Source organism: Zonotrichia albicollis, chromosome 1, assembly GCF_047830755.1.
Source record: "Zonotrichia albicollis isolate bZonAlb1 chromosome 1, bZonAlb1.hap1, whole genome shotgun sequence".
Lineage (NCBI taxonomy): Eukaryota > Metazoa > Chordata > Aves > Passeriformes > Passerellidae > Zonotrichia > Zonotrichia albicollis.
The window spans coordinates 24,429,956-24,448,542 of NC_133819.1; the positions used below are offsets into that span (position 1 = coordinate 24,429,956).

At 38.2% G+C, this 18,587-nt stretch overlaps 1 protein-coding gene across 3 annotated transcripts in view; it reads left to right on the forward strand.

Annotated features, from left to right (window-relative positions):
- The window catches only part of LOC102071332 (putative acyl-CoA dehydrogenase 6), a 204,552-nt gene that overhangs the window by 166,182 nt on the left and 19,783 nt on the right, over positions 1-18,587 (forward strand). For all 3 annotated transcript variants that reach the window (XM_026795270.2, XM_005480452.4, XM_026795273.2), the window contains exons 3-5: positions 8,308-8,437; positions 12,383-12,489; positions 17,821-17,988. In XM_026795270.2, coding sequence (XP_026651071.1) covers positions 8,308-8,437; positions 12,383-12,489; positions 17,821-17,988 — 405 coding nt within the window. The remainder of the gene's footprint in view (positions 1-8,307; positions 8,438-12,382; positions 12,490-17,820; positions 17,989-18,587) is intronic.

Sequence of the window (18,587 nt, forward strand, 5' to 3'; positions counted from 1 at the left end):
TGTACCCTGTTTGAGATCAAACCCATTGCCTTTCCTGGAAAACTGCAAATTTGGGTTTTGTCTTGAAGAGCTCACCACAATCCATTGCTCAGAGCTAGAAATACTCTTTTATTGCTTTGCTTTTGCTAGCAGAAAGCAGTTTCAAAAGCAGCCAGGTTTCTCAACAATCACAAATACAGGAGGTGGTCTCCTTTGGTTTCTGCTGTCCTTGGGAATTGGAACCTGTGGAGGTTCCAGCACGATGGACGGGCTGTCCACAGGGTGAGTGGTTGGGAGCTGCCAGAGACAAGGAGCTGTGGGACTGGTGGCCCCAGCCCTGCCCACGCTGAAGGCTGTGTCAGCATGCAGAGGCAGATGTTGCTAGCTGAAGAGAATTTATAAACAAGGAAATTATCTAATGACATAGGGTGTGCTTCTGGCTGCAGCATTACTTGATGGATGTCTCTTTAATAATCTGTTGGCTGTGGCTGTGCTGGGACTGTGCTGACTTGCAATGTGGCAGGCGTTCTGGGATGGCATGTTACCTTTTTTCAGTATCTGACCCAACATCTCAAGGACTTAAGTCAGCCATGAATGGAAATTCTAATGGAAATTCATTTAGTCCTTTAAGTCTGTGCTGATCAGGAATTCCTGTGGAAACCTCCTGCAGTGCACTCCTGTTCCAAGTTTGCTGCTACTGAAGTAAAACCTCTGTGCTGGCCAGGCTAGCTCTAGAGCATGTCCAAAGTTTATTTCATTATTCACTGCACACATTATGAAATCTTTTTTTTTTTTTAAGTTATTGCAAATTGTTGTAGATTGCAATTTTTGCAAAGTGTGAGCTAGTAAAATTTATGTCTTTGGGTGTGACATATTAAGTGTCTAAAGTTTTCATATCAGACAAATGTGAATTTCCAACAAGCGATTTATTATCTTGGACTGGAATAAAAGACCTTGTAGGGAAGAAAATGAAACATAGCTTTCAACTGATAAATATTTAGTCTATATATTAAATCTTAGCATAGAAATTTTAGTAAGTAGTAAATGTAATAATTCTGTAATCCTTAAATCACTTAGTATTGGTTCTTATTTAATTGATTTATTTATTTGGAACTCAGAAGAAACAGAATGATGTTTTTAATATTGACTGTATATCCTGATACAGTAAAGGAAAGAAAGTAATTGGATGCCTGAAAGAAATGAAGCAGTAAGACTGCTTTTTTGTTTATAGAGGGCTACAAAACCGAGTACAGTGACTCCTTTTCATCCAGCTTTTAAAAATTCCTTACAAATGCACATACTTGTATTCAGTCCTGTTACTCATCTCTCTGTTGTGCTTAAACTGGGATATGTTCTTTGGGGTGTCTGTTGGTTTCCCATTGATAAGTCAATTCCCATTTTCTTTCCCTGTTGACCTATGGATGGTTGAATGTCTGTGCATTACTGTATGTTCCTTATACTATCTATTTGTGCATTCACACTTAAGATCCTACTGGAAGAAAATTTGCAGAGTAGCATAAACTTTTTGTAGGAATTTGCGGCAGTCCATGTGAGAGAATGAGTCCTGAATAGAAGCACCAGCAACACATAAATGTGACATACCTGCTTCATCCTTGTGCAGGTGTGGGACTAATTATTACCTGTTCAATGTGAACAAATATGTTTAAGACAGCTGAGCAGCTGTTCAGACATTTTCTTGGGAGGAAGAACACATTTTACATGGGACTGACAGATGCTGATGACAGATTTGGGTGCCTCTGAGGGCTGACTTATAGTTGTGTCAGGAGGACTGCAGTGGACAGTTGTTGGAGGATTTGATGCAGGGGTGGCCTGATCATCAGAAGGGTGCCCACCTTCAAGCTGGAGAGAAGCATTCACTGCTAGATATGCCTGACTCAGAGAATTTACTTGAGCATCTGCAAGCAAACTTTAGAGCAGGCTGGTAGCAACGTGTGTGCTCGATATAAGGAGGCTGGGAGCTGTTGCTGGTTGACTGATCTCAAGCAGCAGGCAGGTTGCAAAGGTGATATCCTTGAAATGCATTCTGTGATTTATGAGCTGACCCAAAGAGAATCCCCATGAGAAGCAGCATGGCTTTTCCACTGGAGCTCATGAAGGGTGATAGTCAGCCTTTATACTTCTTGACTTCATTTTTCTGTGTGTTTGGTGTTTATTTCATTTTCTTTATGCTGTGGCATTTAGTTTGACTGACACTTTCAAATATACAATAATTGAGATCTGTGGTCTTTAACCTTAAAGAAAAAGCTGTAAGCTATTTCGATTAAATTCCAATTATTTGGAACAGGTGTTGGATCAGGGCTGGGGGAGGGGAGGAGGGGCAGGGGAATAAACTCCATTTAAAATTCCAGGCAAAAGACAACTGAGGAATCTGTGACCAGGGGTTGCTTAAAGTTTTTCTCTGGCTTGGTGCTGATGCAATAGCTGGTGCCTGTGGCTGTGTGCACTTTGGATCTTCTTTTTCCTCTTTTCTTTTTTGGCTACTACATCTTTTACGTTGTTGATGTTTCTTATAATGCCATGTGTACATTTTACTCTGTTGTACCAGGCATCTTAGCTTTTCCTCCCCTATAACATTGTTTGTACACATTTTTGGGGGTTTGAGTGATATTGTTTTTAAGAGCTCTGATAATCTTCTGAGTTTGAAGTTTTATGCAAATGTGATTACTAACTCAATGTCACTGGGTGATTCTGCATAACCACTTAGAAAATGAAGAAAACTTACAAATTTTTGAGGATGTTTTAGAGAGTAGCAAGTGCAGGTGTTGGCAGCTTGGTGATTTAGAATATACTGCTCTGGCTTTTTAAAGTGTCCTATACAGCTTTGAACCCTTTTAAATGTGTCCATGCTGTCCCTAGCTGGGGCCAGGTCTCTGTGGTGCATTTATCTCTATCTATTCAGTGCCAGTATTTATCTGCTCAATGGCAGGCACTGCCAAGTTCTGCTGTGGTATTTTGTGGTGGTGTTATAGGAAACTTTTTATCCTTACACTGTGTGAGAAGTTTTTCCTTTATTTTATAGTGTAGATCTGTCTTAATCTGCAACAGTCCTGCACAGACCCAATCACTTTATTGGCCTTAGTAAATTTAGTTTCTGTGGTGACAACTGTGATGACGTCTGTACCAAGAAGGAACAGAATACAGAATACAGAAGGAGTTTTGCAGGAACGCACATTATGTGTTGTTAATTGCTCTTGGGATTGTACTTGTGGTGCCAGCCATGAGTGCTTGAAAAGTAATGAGAAGCCAATCCATATTTTTCCTTTTCCAAGGGCTACTGGGTGATGAGTGATACTAAAAGTTTGGTTAGCAGAGTAAGTCCTTATCTGTCTTGAAATTTTTGCTCTGTGAGAGAGCAAGTACTGAAGGCGACTATCATCTTTCTAGAGTCAACCAAATAAAATCATGAAGCACTATAATTTTTCCTGGTTTAGGACAAAATCATTCAAACTGGGGGTGTTTGGTCTCTCTTACTAAGGTAATCTGTTAAAAGGAACTTTCCATTGGTTACAATGGTTTATTTGTGTCTAGAGGTTTTTTCTTTGTTGTTTTTTTTTGGTTTGTTGTTTTGTTTTGATTTGTTTTGGTGAATTGATCTGGGGAAAAAGGATAGCCCAAAAATACATATGTCTTAATTTTAACAAGACTAAAATGGACTCACAATTTTTCTGTTACTTTTAATGAGAGTTTTTTTCCTCTATACCCAGCCAGATGCAAATAACCAAGAAGGCAGGGGGCGTTTTCTGAATGTCATCAGTCTCAACTTTTCAGAATGGATTTATGGGAAATTTCACAAGACAGAGAGTACACCCTTGGTAATTCTTTCAATCCCTTCAATATAAAGCAGAGGATAAGAATTATGATATGGATTTCTGTACTGTTCAACCTGATGACATTTGCAGTTATATAGATTCAACGCTCTTTGTACTTCTCCGGAGTTGAAATTCTTGAACCATATTTATGACGGGTGAACAAGGCTTGAGTACTTAAATTTTGCTTCTGTTGATTTAAAATTGTAGGCTGTGATGAAAAATAGCAATTAGCTTTGTCATCCTAATGTCAAATATAGAAGTCTCTCAGACCTATCTCCAAACTGGGATTTGATTCATGCTTTGTCTTTGACAAATATGAGACCACATATTTGGGGTTTTTTTGCACTGAGGTAGATGCCCAGAGTAGAAATAATACTGAGTGATTCTCTTTGGTGTAGATACACATCACTGAAACTTTGGAAAGTATGTAAACAAACAAGATAAATTATATAAGTTTAAGAATTTAACATGGAGTTCTGGATACAGCTGCATTGTGCTATCACCATCCCTTTATCCAGGCTCACTTACATGCTTAAAATAATGTGAGGACCACCTGTTTCACCTTGCTTCAATTCACTTACAGACTGTTTTCACTACAGATATTGTCATTCCCACTATCAGCTACTAGATGGGGTTCAGAAGCAAATTCCAAATAGAGACACATGTAAACTCTTACAAATTTTTGACTAGAGACCTCAAGCCTATCTCATCATGGAACAGTCATATTTGAACAGGGATGTTGAACAAGTGGCAAGAAATGCTCTGGTCTTCACAAAAGTGAAATGATTATATGAGAGACTTCAGCTTCTCATTTTCCTTTATGACTCCTTTTTCACAGAATTTCTGTGCCTTTGTTTTTCCAACTGGTCTTGTCACCAGTGCTTCCATTTTGACCTGCTGCAACTAGACACCATGTCTTGCTCTTTTATTTGTAGTTTTGGGCATCATTTGTGCCGTCTACCCTAAATTCATGTAAGACTCCTGATACCCTCAATTGTCAGATTTAGTAGAATTTACACTTGCATCTTTTAAAACCAATGTTTTTTAAGATTCACTGTGTTCTTTTGGATTCCCCACTGCCAGGATCTACAAACATGACATGTAAAAGTTTGCTGGTCTGTATAAAATAAGGAGCTTTTGTGGGCTGAGTGTTCAAATAATGTGATGGTGGTGATGAGTAGAAAAGCAGAAATCCAATTTAAAGGAAGAGGTTAATATACTGACCATGGTGTGGTGGGTTCATCTTGGCCCACCACTAACTCAGTCCCCCTCTTCAACAGGACAGGGCAGAAAATACAATGCCAAGGCCTGGCTGTTGAGGAAGTCAGGGAGACTGGCCACTAGTTACCATCACAGCAAAAAGCAGACTTGGCTGAGGAAAATTATTTTAATTTCCTGCCAGTCAAAGTAGATTTGTGTGGTGAGAAGCAACAGCAAATTAAAACAAGATGTTCCACCATCCTATTCCCAGGTTCATCTTCCATCCTTCCTTCCTGACTGATCTACCTCACTCCCCACCCCAAGCAGCACAGCAGGATGGGAGGTTGTAGTCAGTCCATAGCACATCCTCTCTGCTCTTCCTTCCTCCTCACACTTTTTCCTTCCTGCAGCTTGGGTCCTGCCCATGGGCTGCAGTGCAGAATCTTTATTTATTTGTATGTTTCTGTGCTCTCTGCTTTGGGCCTTATATTTTAATTGGTTCATAAAAGAACCTGAAATCCGACAATGGATAAGATATTATATTAGGCCATTTAACAGCTGGAAATTGTACTATTATCAAAACTGTAACAATTTGAACATAGCTGAGTTGCCTCTTTCTACCTGTTTTCAGCTATAAAGGCAATAGTACATTGGAATTTCTGCCTAGGTTAATCTACTTTGTGCTTTGTTACTTTAATTTTCTTGCAGATTAAAATTGGTAATGTAGCCAAACAATTCTCTAAAGGTCCCTCATCACATTTTAAAGTAAAATGAAATATTTACCCCAGAAATATTTTACATGTGAGTATTTAAATATAGTATGTTATTCCTGATGTGGAGTTTTTTTGGTGTGGCTCAGTGTGGAGGGCTGGTTCTCCAAAGAGATGGGACACAACTGTGGTTAGCCACAGCCTAAGTTACCTGGATTACCAGGGTAATAATGGTACAGACTGAACTGACAAATCAGTCTCCACTTTGATCAAGTATGTGGGGCTCAAAAATACATTCCCTATCATTGTTTATCAAATCACTCACATTTCTCCATGAAACTTTAACTTCTTGGCTCCTGGAACAGGACTGATGAAAGCCTAGGTGTGGTCTGATTAATGGTTTTACCATTTGCTTCTGCCCTTCCTGTCTGCATCTGTGGTTGTCTCTTGTGTTATCTATCCTGAGATTATAAAATCTTGGGATTTTGTAATCTCTTTGCCCAGCAGGACTTTTGTTGTCCACCTTCAGCTCCCAAAGCTTCATTCTGCTCCTTTACTCCCTTTGGTCAGAATTTCTTTCATTCTTATCCTTTTAAAAGTTGGCCTTTTGCAGTATTTTATTTTTAAAGTGTACTGCTTAGTAATTTATCTCAAATGAGAGCAAGAAGATTCTGTTATGAGGTAATATACAATGGATTGTGGTATGGACAAAGAATGTCTCTAAGCTGGATACTAGGATAAAGTAGCCTAAGTTGGGTCAGTTTTGTGCATAACATTCCTCCTGGGAAGTTACTTTGGATAAATCAAAAGAAACTAAGGTTTTGATCTGTGAAATTTAAGTGAAAGATGGGAATATAACTGCCTGGTAGACAAAACTAAAGATAAAATCAGTAATAACAGCAGTCTGACAATAAAAGCATTGACAGATTTAAAATAAAATTTAAAAAATCTAATGAAAAGGATTTGTGAGGTGCCAGAATTGAGGTTATCTGTTATAATTCTGCTACAGATCCATTCCAGATTAGCAAAATCTCTCTCATGCCAGATATCTTTAAATAGTCTTGCCTTTACAGGCACATACATTACTGCTCCTCAAAGCATTTATTTATTGATGGGGGCTGTGAAAAGGCAAGAAAATTAGATTATCTGTTATGTTAAACACATTTCCGTATTGCTGATGTTTCATTGTACTGCTTAAGCTCCCAGTAGGAATTTTATTTTGTATTTTTAAGAAACATTGTTTTCAAACAAAAGTTTGGAGAAGTAGCAGTTTTTTAATTCTGACAGTCTAGACTATTCCGTATGACCTAAGGACAAATGTTTTTTGGAAACCAGACATTATGCTTTGCCTTTCCTATTGTGTTTTTCCTTTTAGCAAAGAAAGGATGCTCAAAGATAGGTTTTGTGGGTTTAGGAAACAGATGATAGCATGCAAAGCCCCATGTTTATATGCACTGTGGTGTTTTGACCTTTATTTAATGGTGTTTTTTGAAAACTTCAGAGCAGGTCGGTGAAGGGTGTGCTCAGTGTTTGAGGTCAGCAAGTGAAAACAGGCAAGGGTCATCTGCCCCTTATTGTGTGTGTGAGGGTGAGGGTTTGTATCTATTTATTTGAAATTTTCTTAGCTGGTCTTCAAAGGAGCTAAAAGAAAAAAAAAAAAAAAAGAGGCAGCATTGTCTAATCAAAGCTGCTCAGTCAACTAATGACGTCAAGCAGTAACCTTAACCTTCACTTTCTCACCGTGTTTCCTTTGGACTATAAGCTATTTAACACAGCTAAAAATTACCTCATCCATCATAGCAATGTAGCCTTTTTCTGTGCTTCACTATGTAGTGGGTTTATCAGCACTGGGCATGGGAATGAGGTAGAGAATAATTTCTTCTTTAATTGACTTTGCAGATTGGAATGCTGGGGGGAGAGGGGCAGCAATGGGCTGTGCAGGAACCAAGCCAGCACCCGAACTTGTCGGCTCCCTGTGAACAAGAGTGCTTTAATCACTGCACAGACCGGCTGCAGGGTGTGGAATAAATGCATTCAGTGCTGCAGTTGTGTCTAACATGAATTTTGAGCTACAGCAGTAATTTAGAATAGAAACACAACCTGTGTGTGGTCACACTCCGTGCTGACTTGGCTGCTGTGTCTGAGAAAGAGGATTGCACTGGGTGATGAGAGCAGGTGTCAGGTGTTATCATGGGGAAATAAAAGCACTTATTACCTTGTGGTGTGATTTGTTCATATGACCTTGCTGTTGGGAAGAATAATTTTGCTTTCTGGTATAATTTAAACAGCATGTCACTTCTTCCTGTTGTTTCCAGTGAAAGTAATGAGGCTACGTAGGATACTGAGGTGACCTGATGTGCACAGAGATAATTAGAGCAGGTGTCATTCTCAATTCAATTCTCAATATTGTAGAGAATAATGTGGTATTGCTTTTGTGAAAGGGAAGCTGGTAATTGTCAAATACTTAAAAATTAACAGTTAAATGGCAGTTGGCAAATCCTTGCAGTAACAACATCTTTTTTTTGCTGTTTTTCTTGTTGCTTATGCCAGTCTAGAATATGAGAATCACAGATTTGTTTTTTCCTCAGAATATGGTGGCATGGGTTTGGATTTCTCCTATAATATTGCAGTGGCAGAAGAGCTGGGAAATATCCGTTGTGGAGGTATTCCCATGGCCATTGGAGTGCAAGCGGGCATGGCTACCCCTGCCCTTACAAGGTAATTTTCAGAAACTTTGGTTTAGCCTAAAACTCAATTGTCATGAGTAGAAAAAAAAAACCAATACTGTGTAGATTTAATGCCTAGTTGCTACTCAGTAATGCCTGAGGAAAGAACCTACTCTCTACTTCTCTCAGTTTGCTTTAGGGGTGAAAATACTTTCTCTTTTTTTTTTTTTGATGCCAGAGTTATATTGATCATATGTTAAAACATAAACCTTGTTGAGTAGTAGATGATATGTTTAAAAACATGAAATATTGGTACCACAATAAATGAAAAAATTTTAATTCCAGAATCCAGTTTGTTCATGTTTGTCTTTTTTCTTATATCCCAGTGCAGTAATACTAAGGATGCATTTAGTTGTAAGGATTAGGACCAGTCTAATTCTGCTTTATAATTTACTTGCTCTTTTTCCAGCTTTGCAAGGTGTCAGTCCTAAAGTTGTAGCACATATATCATGCTTCCTAAATATGCCCATTCTAGGCTATTAATAGTTTTTCTTTTTCTCATCATCTATGTCAGTATTCCCATTTTAATCACTTACTATCATTTAGGCTTCTACATTTTCTTAATCTGATTTGTTGTGGTTTTTTCCTCCCCCAATAAAAGTTACCAACTTCTTCATGAAGAAGTTTTGCAGATATTCTGTGTTAGAACAGAAATTCTTAAAACTAGAGTGGGGCAACTGGCTGATCCAGCAGTTTGTCCCTGGAATATGGATACACCTAAAATTCTGGAAGATGAGGGTAGAATTAAATTCTAATAATTATGTTGAAATTGGAAATTTCTCTGCACTAAACAGATATACGAGGGAAGTTGTGCTCAGATGAATATTTTAGGGATTTTTTGATAATTTTTAGGGGGTTGTTGACTTTTTTTTCCCATTCTGAATGGAAATATCTGTAAATCTACTGAAGAATCTGGGATATAAGCTCTATTCCCTTGACATTTGCTTATCCTGCTGTATGTGTGACTTTGGAGGTCTCATCTACAACAGATTTTTCATAAAGTTTTCTTCTCCTTTGTGTAATGCAACAAAAGCTTGCTAAATGCATGAAGTTCAGTATGTCTCTTGCAACAGTGGCTTAGCTATAGTCCAACTGAGTATAAGAACAGTATTTTAAAAGACTTCAGACAGTAATACCTTGACCCCATGACAGCCTTTTATTCAGGGGTTTAAAGGAAATCTATGGGTAAAAGAAAATGAGACTTTGTTCCATTGCAGTTTTTTCGCCTTCTGTTACTCTGTTCTGCTGTAGTAAAACAGTGAAATTATGCATATTTGTGCTAGTGAAATCCTAAAGTGGAAGTTCTTGGAAAATAACAGTGAAATTGTTGTTAACTTGACGAAATCTTTAATTGAGTTTGTATCTGCATTATTGAATTTTTCCCCCACTGCTGAGCCAATTCCACTGGCTATTTATACAGTACAACGCCCCCCACACACATGTAAAAGTGAAACTTGATAATGAAAAGAGAAAGCTGGTTGCTACAGGAAATTTTGCCTGCATGCCTCTTTACCTCATGCTGTGTAGTGGGAAGACCAACTGCTTGTCCTGGGCCATGGATTCAAATGGCACCCATGTCCTGGGTGGTTTCTTTAAAAGTATCTGTATACTGTGGGGATCCCAAACATGTTCGTAGAGATACGTCAGATTTTGCATCTTGGCTGTGCGTTGTTGCACAAATCAAACAATGATGTGGGAATCAACCACCAACCCCTAAAAAAGCCTCTTTGTTGTCTTTCATAACCTTGGGCTTTGTTCAGCATTCATCCAGCACATATTGAGTGTACCTACAAACTAATTCCATGAATGTGATTCCTGTAATTCCCAGAATCCCCTAAGTGAAGCAGGGGATTCTGGGAATTACAGGAATTTCTAAATCTTTCTGCAGGATATAGATATGTAATATATAATACAGGAATCTTTCTAAATTTAAGAACTAAATAGAAAACGCTTTGTCCGCAGTGATCTGACCTTTGATGGTTTGGAACATCACTTTCTGCCAAGTCTTTCAAATGCATCCAGATATAATACTGCCCTTCTTGCCCACAAATAGAGTGGAGAAAGCAGCTCCTAGCTGAGGCAGTGAATGATAGGCATTTCCCTGTTTATGGACATGCCTGTAGGGTGTCACATCTCTAGTCATACCAAATCAGTGTAGAGCTGCTTATCTCAGCAGTAGGCAGTGAACTTTACTTTTTTTCCCCCGTGTTGTTTGTAGGCAAATAGTAAGCAAATTTAAGATGGGTAGAATTTTGCCAAAGTGGCATATTTTTAACACAAGAGCTAGCAGCTGAGCAAGAAGCTAGCTGTCTCCTGCAAGGCAGAGAGACCCACCATCTTCTGAATATAGTGTTGCCCAACTTTTTTTTTTTTTTTTTTGATTGCAAAATAACATCTTCTATAACCACATTTTTGGAAGGAACTCAACTGTTTTCTGGAACTCAAAACAAAGAAAGACATCAAACCAAAAATATTATTCTAAGCAAAGTCTTGCTGTGAAAATCCTCTGTTGAAATGCTAAAGGTTAGCGAAGTTTCAAGCATTAGAAAGCATTGCCAAAAATCACCACTATCTGCTCTCATAATCTGATTTTCCATGTTGATGGTTGGACTGTTTGGGTTTTTTTTTTTTTTGACTGATGAATATGCAGCTATGGGTAAATCTAAATCTAAATCTAAATCTAAATCTAAATCATATTTGATCAAGCTCCATGGAAAATTAAAAATCAAAGTTTTCTGCCTAACAGACATGGGTACTTTATTCCAGTATGCTAGAGGAAGGAGTAGGCACTCCAAACTTACTTCTTGTATTTATTTAGGGTTCCCCTGTGATTTTCAGCAGGGACAGGACTAGGAATTAAGCTCTTTGTGCGCACCAAATGAAAGTGTTTGCCAGATCCCAGTCTGTTCCCTGGCTGTCCCACATCCTTTGTGCCAGGGTTGGTTGGAGGGGATGACTTAGTCTTAGTTTGAATGGCACCATTCCTTTGGAAATACTGGGACAATGTTTTAGAAGGAGGCCCCAGGAGCCTAAGGAGATGAGTGGTGATGATGTGCTGAGAAGCCTCACAACAAAGAGGAGGCTGAGGAGGAACTTGAATTTTTGGATTCCTGGACACATAAGACATTTCATGACCCAAGGAATTTTTCAGTCACACAAGAAAGGTCTGAGAACTAGACCATGAACTCACCATTCACACTGCAAGAAGAAATCAGTGAATCTTAATTAGGACAAAATCAAGCATGAAATGAGATGTAGCATATCTTGGATGGATACAGTCTTCTAAACAGCAGGAAAACAGTGTGTGCCTCTTAACTGAATTTAAATACAGCCAAGTGAAATTTTTGTGTTAAAATACCATCCAGTGTTTGCTGTTTCCCTTTTTATTTTTGTGGAGATAAAAGAATAGCTGGAAGAAGCATTAATGGATTTTACTGAGTGATTTAAATGTAGATGTGAAGTACAAATAATTGAAATACAGGTCTTTGCAGATGGTGGCCATCACATGTCAAAAGTTTTCAGTCACCACTAAAACCTGGCAAAGAGATGGTGCAAGAAAACAGACCGGGTCCTCCATCCTGGTGGTTGCAGAGTAGTGCAGGAGCATGAGAGGAATCCTCAGGGGTTATGTTTATTTAGATCTGGAACTTTTACAGCAACAGTCATGTAAATTTTGGCCATCTAGACCACAAGTTTCTGTGGGAATAAGATGCCTGAATACTTTTTAAAACTTCTTTGAAATGATTGTGACTGCACTTGTGGTGAAGACTCTGAATCACAGCTCTGGATGGTATTTATTCTATCTTTTGGCTCTAGGACAGCTTTTACCCAGTCATAGGAAAATTTGTGGGTAGAACAAAATTTGTAACTAACTTCTAATAAAATTTACCTTCATAGGGTTTTAATATCGTATCTTTTTTTTGTTATATTATTGCAGGTTTGGTTCTGATGAGTTGAAAAAACAATTCCTTGTACCAACTATAGCTGGTGATTTTGTGGCTTGCTTGGGAATCAGTGAAACTGGAGCTGGGTCAGATGTCGCAAGTAAGTTAACCTAGCAAACAGTCAGTTTTAGACAGCCTGATGTTTTAATGGAAATAATCTGTTTTTCCTGACCCTTCACTTTGCCCCATCCTTTGTATGAAACAAAAGGAAGGAAAGTCTGGTGTGGTGAGTGCAAAAAGTAACATTCCAGGAATACAACACATCCTTCTCATGCACCCTGTAGACTGAGCACAACAGATTTCGTGGTGGCCCCAGTTTTCTTCTAGTGCTGTCCTGCCCTGTCCAGGCGCACAGCTGGCAGGAGCACTCCAGCACCTCATCATCGGCACAGCCACATTCAGTCATGCAACTCTGGATGTACTGACAGGAACAGAACCTGTTCAGCTGGACTAGAACTGGGGCTGCCTTGACAAAGACCTCTCCACTGAATGGGGGAAAACTGCAGAGCCTCTCTGATCTGAAAATGGTGGCATCACTTTCAGAATGATTTCCCCTTGTTCATTCTTACTTCACCTTGGCCCCCATTCTATCATTCCTGTGAAGAAAAATATCTCTCAATTGGTGATTGTTTTATTTAGAGCTAATGAAGAATTTGCAATGTCAAATCTTTTATCTTTATGATTTAGTTACTTTACATGCACCTGGGGTTTTTTTTGTTTAGTGCAGGAATATGTTTAGAAATCAGAACAAATGAAACTATTATTCTGAGGCATCTGAGGCAGTAAAAAAATTGAAAAATTAAATCAAAACAGATACAGTAGAAAAAGAAAATATGTCTCCTCTGATGATGAACCATGGACTTCACGGAAAAGGGAATGATAAGTGACCACGTTTAGAGGTTTGCTTGCTGGACAGAGCCTGGCCAAGTTGACCATATTGTGTTCTTACAAGCTTGCCAATGCATGACAGACATTTTTTATCCGAGGAATCCTATATCCATCTCCGTGAGCAAACTCCTGTTGTTTTTTCAAGGCAAACAGATAAACATCCATCCTTGCTCAAGCAAGGTTGCAGCAGGTAGATTTAAAGAATGTTAATGTGGATAATGAAATAATGGCACTAAATCTTCCTGCATATTTTATTGCTGTTTTCCTTTCTGAGTTAATTGAATTTATTCATAAGAAGAATTCCATAATTTTAGTAGACATGTTTATTAAATATTACTTATTAATAATACTTAATAATTATAAACAATAAACTTAAAATATTAAATTTCATTATTATTTAAACTGCATTATTGCTTATTATAATTTAAATATTATTAGGATTTAAATAATAAATCTTATAATAGCACCTAATAATTTGTATATTAAAGTAATTATAAATTTGAATTTTGCTAATATAAGAAATATAACATCATTTATTTTAATAAACGCCTCTCTAGTTTAATGAGATTATCATCAGAAAATTCTAAATAGGAATTTAATTTTTTTGATGCAGTGTTCCAGATAATAAATAACATAAATATTCCTTGAACAGTATCTTGTTTATCATCTAGTTAAAGTGGTATGATACACTTAGATGAATGCAGTTAAAAACCAATTTTGAATCAAAGAGGATTATCTACTGAATCTATGCTGCAGCTTGGAGACACACTGCAGGATGAAATGAAAATACTTTTTCCCCTGTCCTGGAAGATTTGATCCCTGATATAAATGCCAAATCCAGTTTACAATGCTTCTGAAGGACAATTAAAGGGACAATTTAGGTATGAGCAACAATAGTTTGCATTCTGAGTTGCACCATTCTGCGCCATGTCCAGATGGCCCAGCTGTAAAGCAGAGAAACTGCACTTGGTGCTTCCTTTTGTTGCTCATGCTATTGGGATGTTTGTGTCCCTAAGAGAAGTGAAGGGACATGGCAGCTGTTCACATGGGAAAGTCAGGGATGTGCTTCTGCCATGTGAGCCAGTGTATTTTAACCTGAAGAATGACACAGAGTAAAGTATCTCTAACATTTTTTCCTGCAGTTCCAAAATTACTGAAGGTGATATGAACACAGAAAACAAAAACAATGTTTACATGAGAACTGAAATGTGCCTCAAACTAACTTAGTCAGAATTCAATAGAACAAAAAGGACTGTGTATATTAGTCTAATACAAAATTCATGTCAATTTGAAGGAACACTTGTCTGCTTTCAAGTGTAGTAATTTTATATTGTCCATAGTAGTGACCATGTGCACCAAAACTAGCACAGAGCTGGCTTGAGAAGAAAAACAGAACAGTACAGATGGTACAAAAAGTGTCTTTAATTTCAGGATTCTGGTACTACAAAAACATAAACATTTGTGTCAGTTTGAGTGATATTGTCTCATTCTATCTCACCCCGATTCCACAATTTATAGAATGTAATCTGTGGGTATATATAAAACCACATCATGGAAAACACTTTTCTCACACACATCCTCTATCTTCAGGTTATGTTCAGGTATCTGCAGCTAGCAACACTGTTCATGTCTACCTCTTCTACATAAATATCCTGCTCCATTTTCTCTCAGTGGAATCCAGCCTTTCTGCTTTTCTGGATTGAGTTTGTCTTTTCTGAGCATAAAACCCCAGAATTCTGCATGGTGTCTGTAATGGCACAAATATATTTCCAACCCTGGCAGAAGTATTACTCTCCAATACATGATGTTACACAACAGCTTGCAGGCTTGTGAATCCTGTGATTAACTGTGGATCATCCTCATTACCAGTTTGCTATTGAAACACTGCAGGATTTAGCAATCACTTCTACTACTTCGTGTCTGAATACTTGTACTTACCATCTTGAATTTGAAAACTCAATATCATTCCTTTCTTTCTGGGCCATACTTCAGTTGTCTGTGTTGGTGATGTCTCCCAAGTTTGTGTCACAGACAAATTTAATTAGTGTATTCCTGTCCTTTTAAAGATCATTAATGCAAGTATTCAGTAGGTTTTGTCCAGAGGCTGATATACAGGGAGGGACTTAACTAGTACTCTCCCTGCACATCAGAACTTCTTCTTTTAATGTAACCTGGTGCAATTTCTGCTTTGCCAAGTTCCTTATGCACATTTCCACTTTTGTCCTAATTCTTATATTTTCAAATTTTAACTCATAGTTACCTAGTAGTGTCAATTTCACTTACTTGGGTCCAATTGGATTTTTCTCTAGATAATCCTATTTAGTAATAAACCAGGTTGGGTTTAAATAAGATACCATGGGTAAATTGAATTCTCTTTTATTTCCAAATGTATTTTGATGCTGTGCAGATTGCCAAAACCAACAACCTCTGTTTTCATTAATTTCCGTCTTTCTTGTAGGTGTTTTGCTTTGTCAACCATATTTGAATCTGTCTCCTGTGAAATATTTCTTTTTTTTAAGAATCCTCTATGTGGCCTCATTTTTTTCCCCCATTCTCTTGTCATTTCTATGGCTGAAACAGTTTTGTTTGCCACCACAGTCTTCTTTGATTTTGTTGGTTTTCATCTGCAAGATTTAACCTAGTTCAACCTATTTTAATACTTGTATTCCAAACTCCAAATTGTAGCTTACTTTCATCATTAATCTTGTTCATTTCCTGCAAGTCATTTCCTGGTTTTTGACGTGATTATTCATTCAGTTAGATTTGAAGGTATTTCTTTGAAGTTTTTCCTATGCTGATGAAAATTTAAGATATGTGTTCTTCATATTTTACTTTAAGGATGTGTGTTGCTTATCTTTGACTGTAATATTGACCTTAAAAGTTGAAGCCAACCTTACCTTTAGTGAGATCTATTTGAGTGCATGGCTGGACTCAAGTGCAGTAGAGAAGAAAATTGAGGCTTGAGTTAGTGTGATTTGAACAGTGATGTGACCAGCCCTCATTGCTTATAGGGCACCAGCTGTATCATTCACCTCTGGTGATGCCTTGTGCTCTTTCCTAGAAGGGCTCCTCAGAGAATGCTGTGCAAGAGGTTGTGAGAGTCAGTGGTGTGTGCCTGCAAAAATGAGTTATGGAGCACCCACTGAAGTAGCCTTTTCCCAGAGATATGCTCTGTCAGGAAAAAGAATTAGTCAAATATTCCAAATTACCTTCATAGCCATATTCCTGAGTCCACTTGACCATAGTAAATTGTTAAGTAGGTTTCCAAAGCCTGCTGTATTTTAAACATAAAACTTATGTATTGATCTGATCATCTTTCTTAATCATCTCTAATTAAAGAGTATCAATTCTTCACAAGATCATTTGAAATAGTTGTTTCTCAAGTGTTTGAAGCAAACTGTGAATAATTGAATCTGGAGTACTTGAACTTTCTCATTAGTAAGGCATTTGTTCTTTAATCTGTGTTTGGGTGGTTAGGCCCCTGTGACGCCATGCCTGCAAGAACTATTTACATTTGTGGTAACATCACAGTGCTCATTGTTCCTTTGCAGGCCTTCTATGGGACTTCTATCTAATCTCTTCAGTAGCTGTTCCACAACAAAGGGATGCATGATGTAAATCACTGTGTATGCTCCCATCCTTGTCACACCATTTCAGTACAGTCATATTCCTTATTCCAGCTCTTGTGTGTCCTTCCATTATTATTTAGTCTCCATGTATGTGAGTGTCCAATGTCTGTGTCCATGTAGTATGAGTGCCAGTACTTTAGATTACTTAAGCTTCTTGGCATTCATTATTATACAAATTTCATATCGAACCCCTTGGACAGGTTTGCTACAGTCTTTTTTATTGGGTGAATTCCTCTGTGTCTGCTGGTTTTATCCACATGATTACCATCTCTCTCCTTTGCTTACGTTCCTTTAGCCATAGCTAAATCCCACACTTCCTTATTTTATACCTTATTTAATTTTCTCCCATCATTTTTCTCCTGTGCCTTCTTTAACAAGAAAAAATTTCAGCTGTGCTGACCTCAGTCCCAGTTTACCTCCTAAATGAAGATCAGATACTTGGATTTGCTTTTGGTTTATGTTTAGAGCCCCAGGGAAGAATGTGCAGAATGTCTATGCATTAACAGGTACCAAGGCTTGGGTTTGTTTAAGTCATGACTCTGGAATTAATGGACTCCTCAGGACTAAGGCACACAGTAAGAGAAACTGTAACAGATCACCTCACAGTGAAATGCTTCTCTCCCAAGTTTTTGACCACCACATTTACTTAGGAAGTTTTCTGCTCTCATCCACTGGAATGAAGACTCCACCTAAAGGAAGGTGGGAGAAGTGGTCCTGCTTCCCTGGCTTGCCTTCCAAGAGTTTTCCAGACTAGTTTGCCTTATGGCCTGAAAGGGTTATGGGACAGGGGAGTATGAGGGAGAACCAAATAGTCTTCTGTCTTGAGAGCAAGGGAACGACCCTGCCAGTCATAACTGGATCGATATACCCCTCCTTCACAAGAATAACCTTTCATTTCCTGTGTTTTGAAATAGATATCAAGACAACGGCTGTGAGAAAGGGCAATGAGTATGTCATAAATGGTGGTAAGATGTGGATTACATCTGGGAGCCAGGCAGACTGGATGTGCCTCCTGGCAAACACCAGCGAAGGACCTCCCCATCAAAATAAATCTCTCATATGTCTGCCAATGAATCTACCTGGTAATAACACAGAACTCTTTGTCTTCTCATTTGATTTTATTGGTGTTCTTTGTATGCCTAATACAAGAAGGAAAGGTGTTTAACCAAAAATACATCTAGAGAAGTTGTTCAGATACATTTTCATGGCAATGATTCATATCCATATGAAAATAAAAGGATTAAGAGTTTAGAGATTTCAAACAGGGGAAATACCTCTCAGGCCTGGTGGGCTTGCTGAAGAGAATTGCAGGCATATTTAGAGTGTTTCATGGCTATGCTGTGCAAAGGGATCCCTTCACCAGGGCACTATTACCGGTTAAATTAAAAAAATAGTCCAAGAGGTAAATGTGGGCTGGAGTGAAAGATTCAAATATCCTGGAAGTAGGGATTTGCTTTTGAATAAGACTAGCAATTCAGATGAAGATATGGAAGAAATACTTCCTGAGCTAAGACTACCAGTTTCAGTGGTACATCCACACAGTGTCTGTTCCTGAGTAACCTGCAGACCTCACAGAATGCTTGAGTGCTGGATGCATAGAGAACATGTCCAGAGAGGATGCAGTTAAGATTGTGCTGGTGGGGATCTTTTGCAGTTTTGATGCCTGTTCAAAAATTTTTAA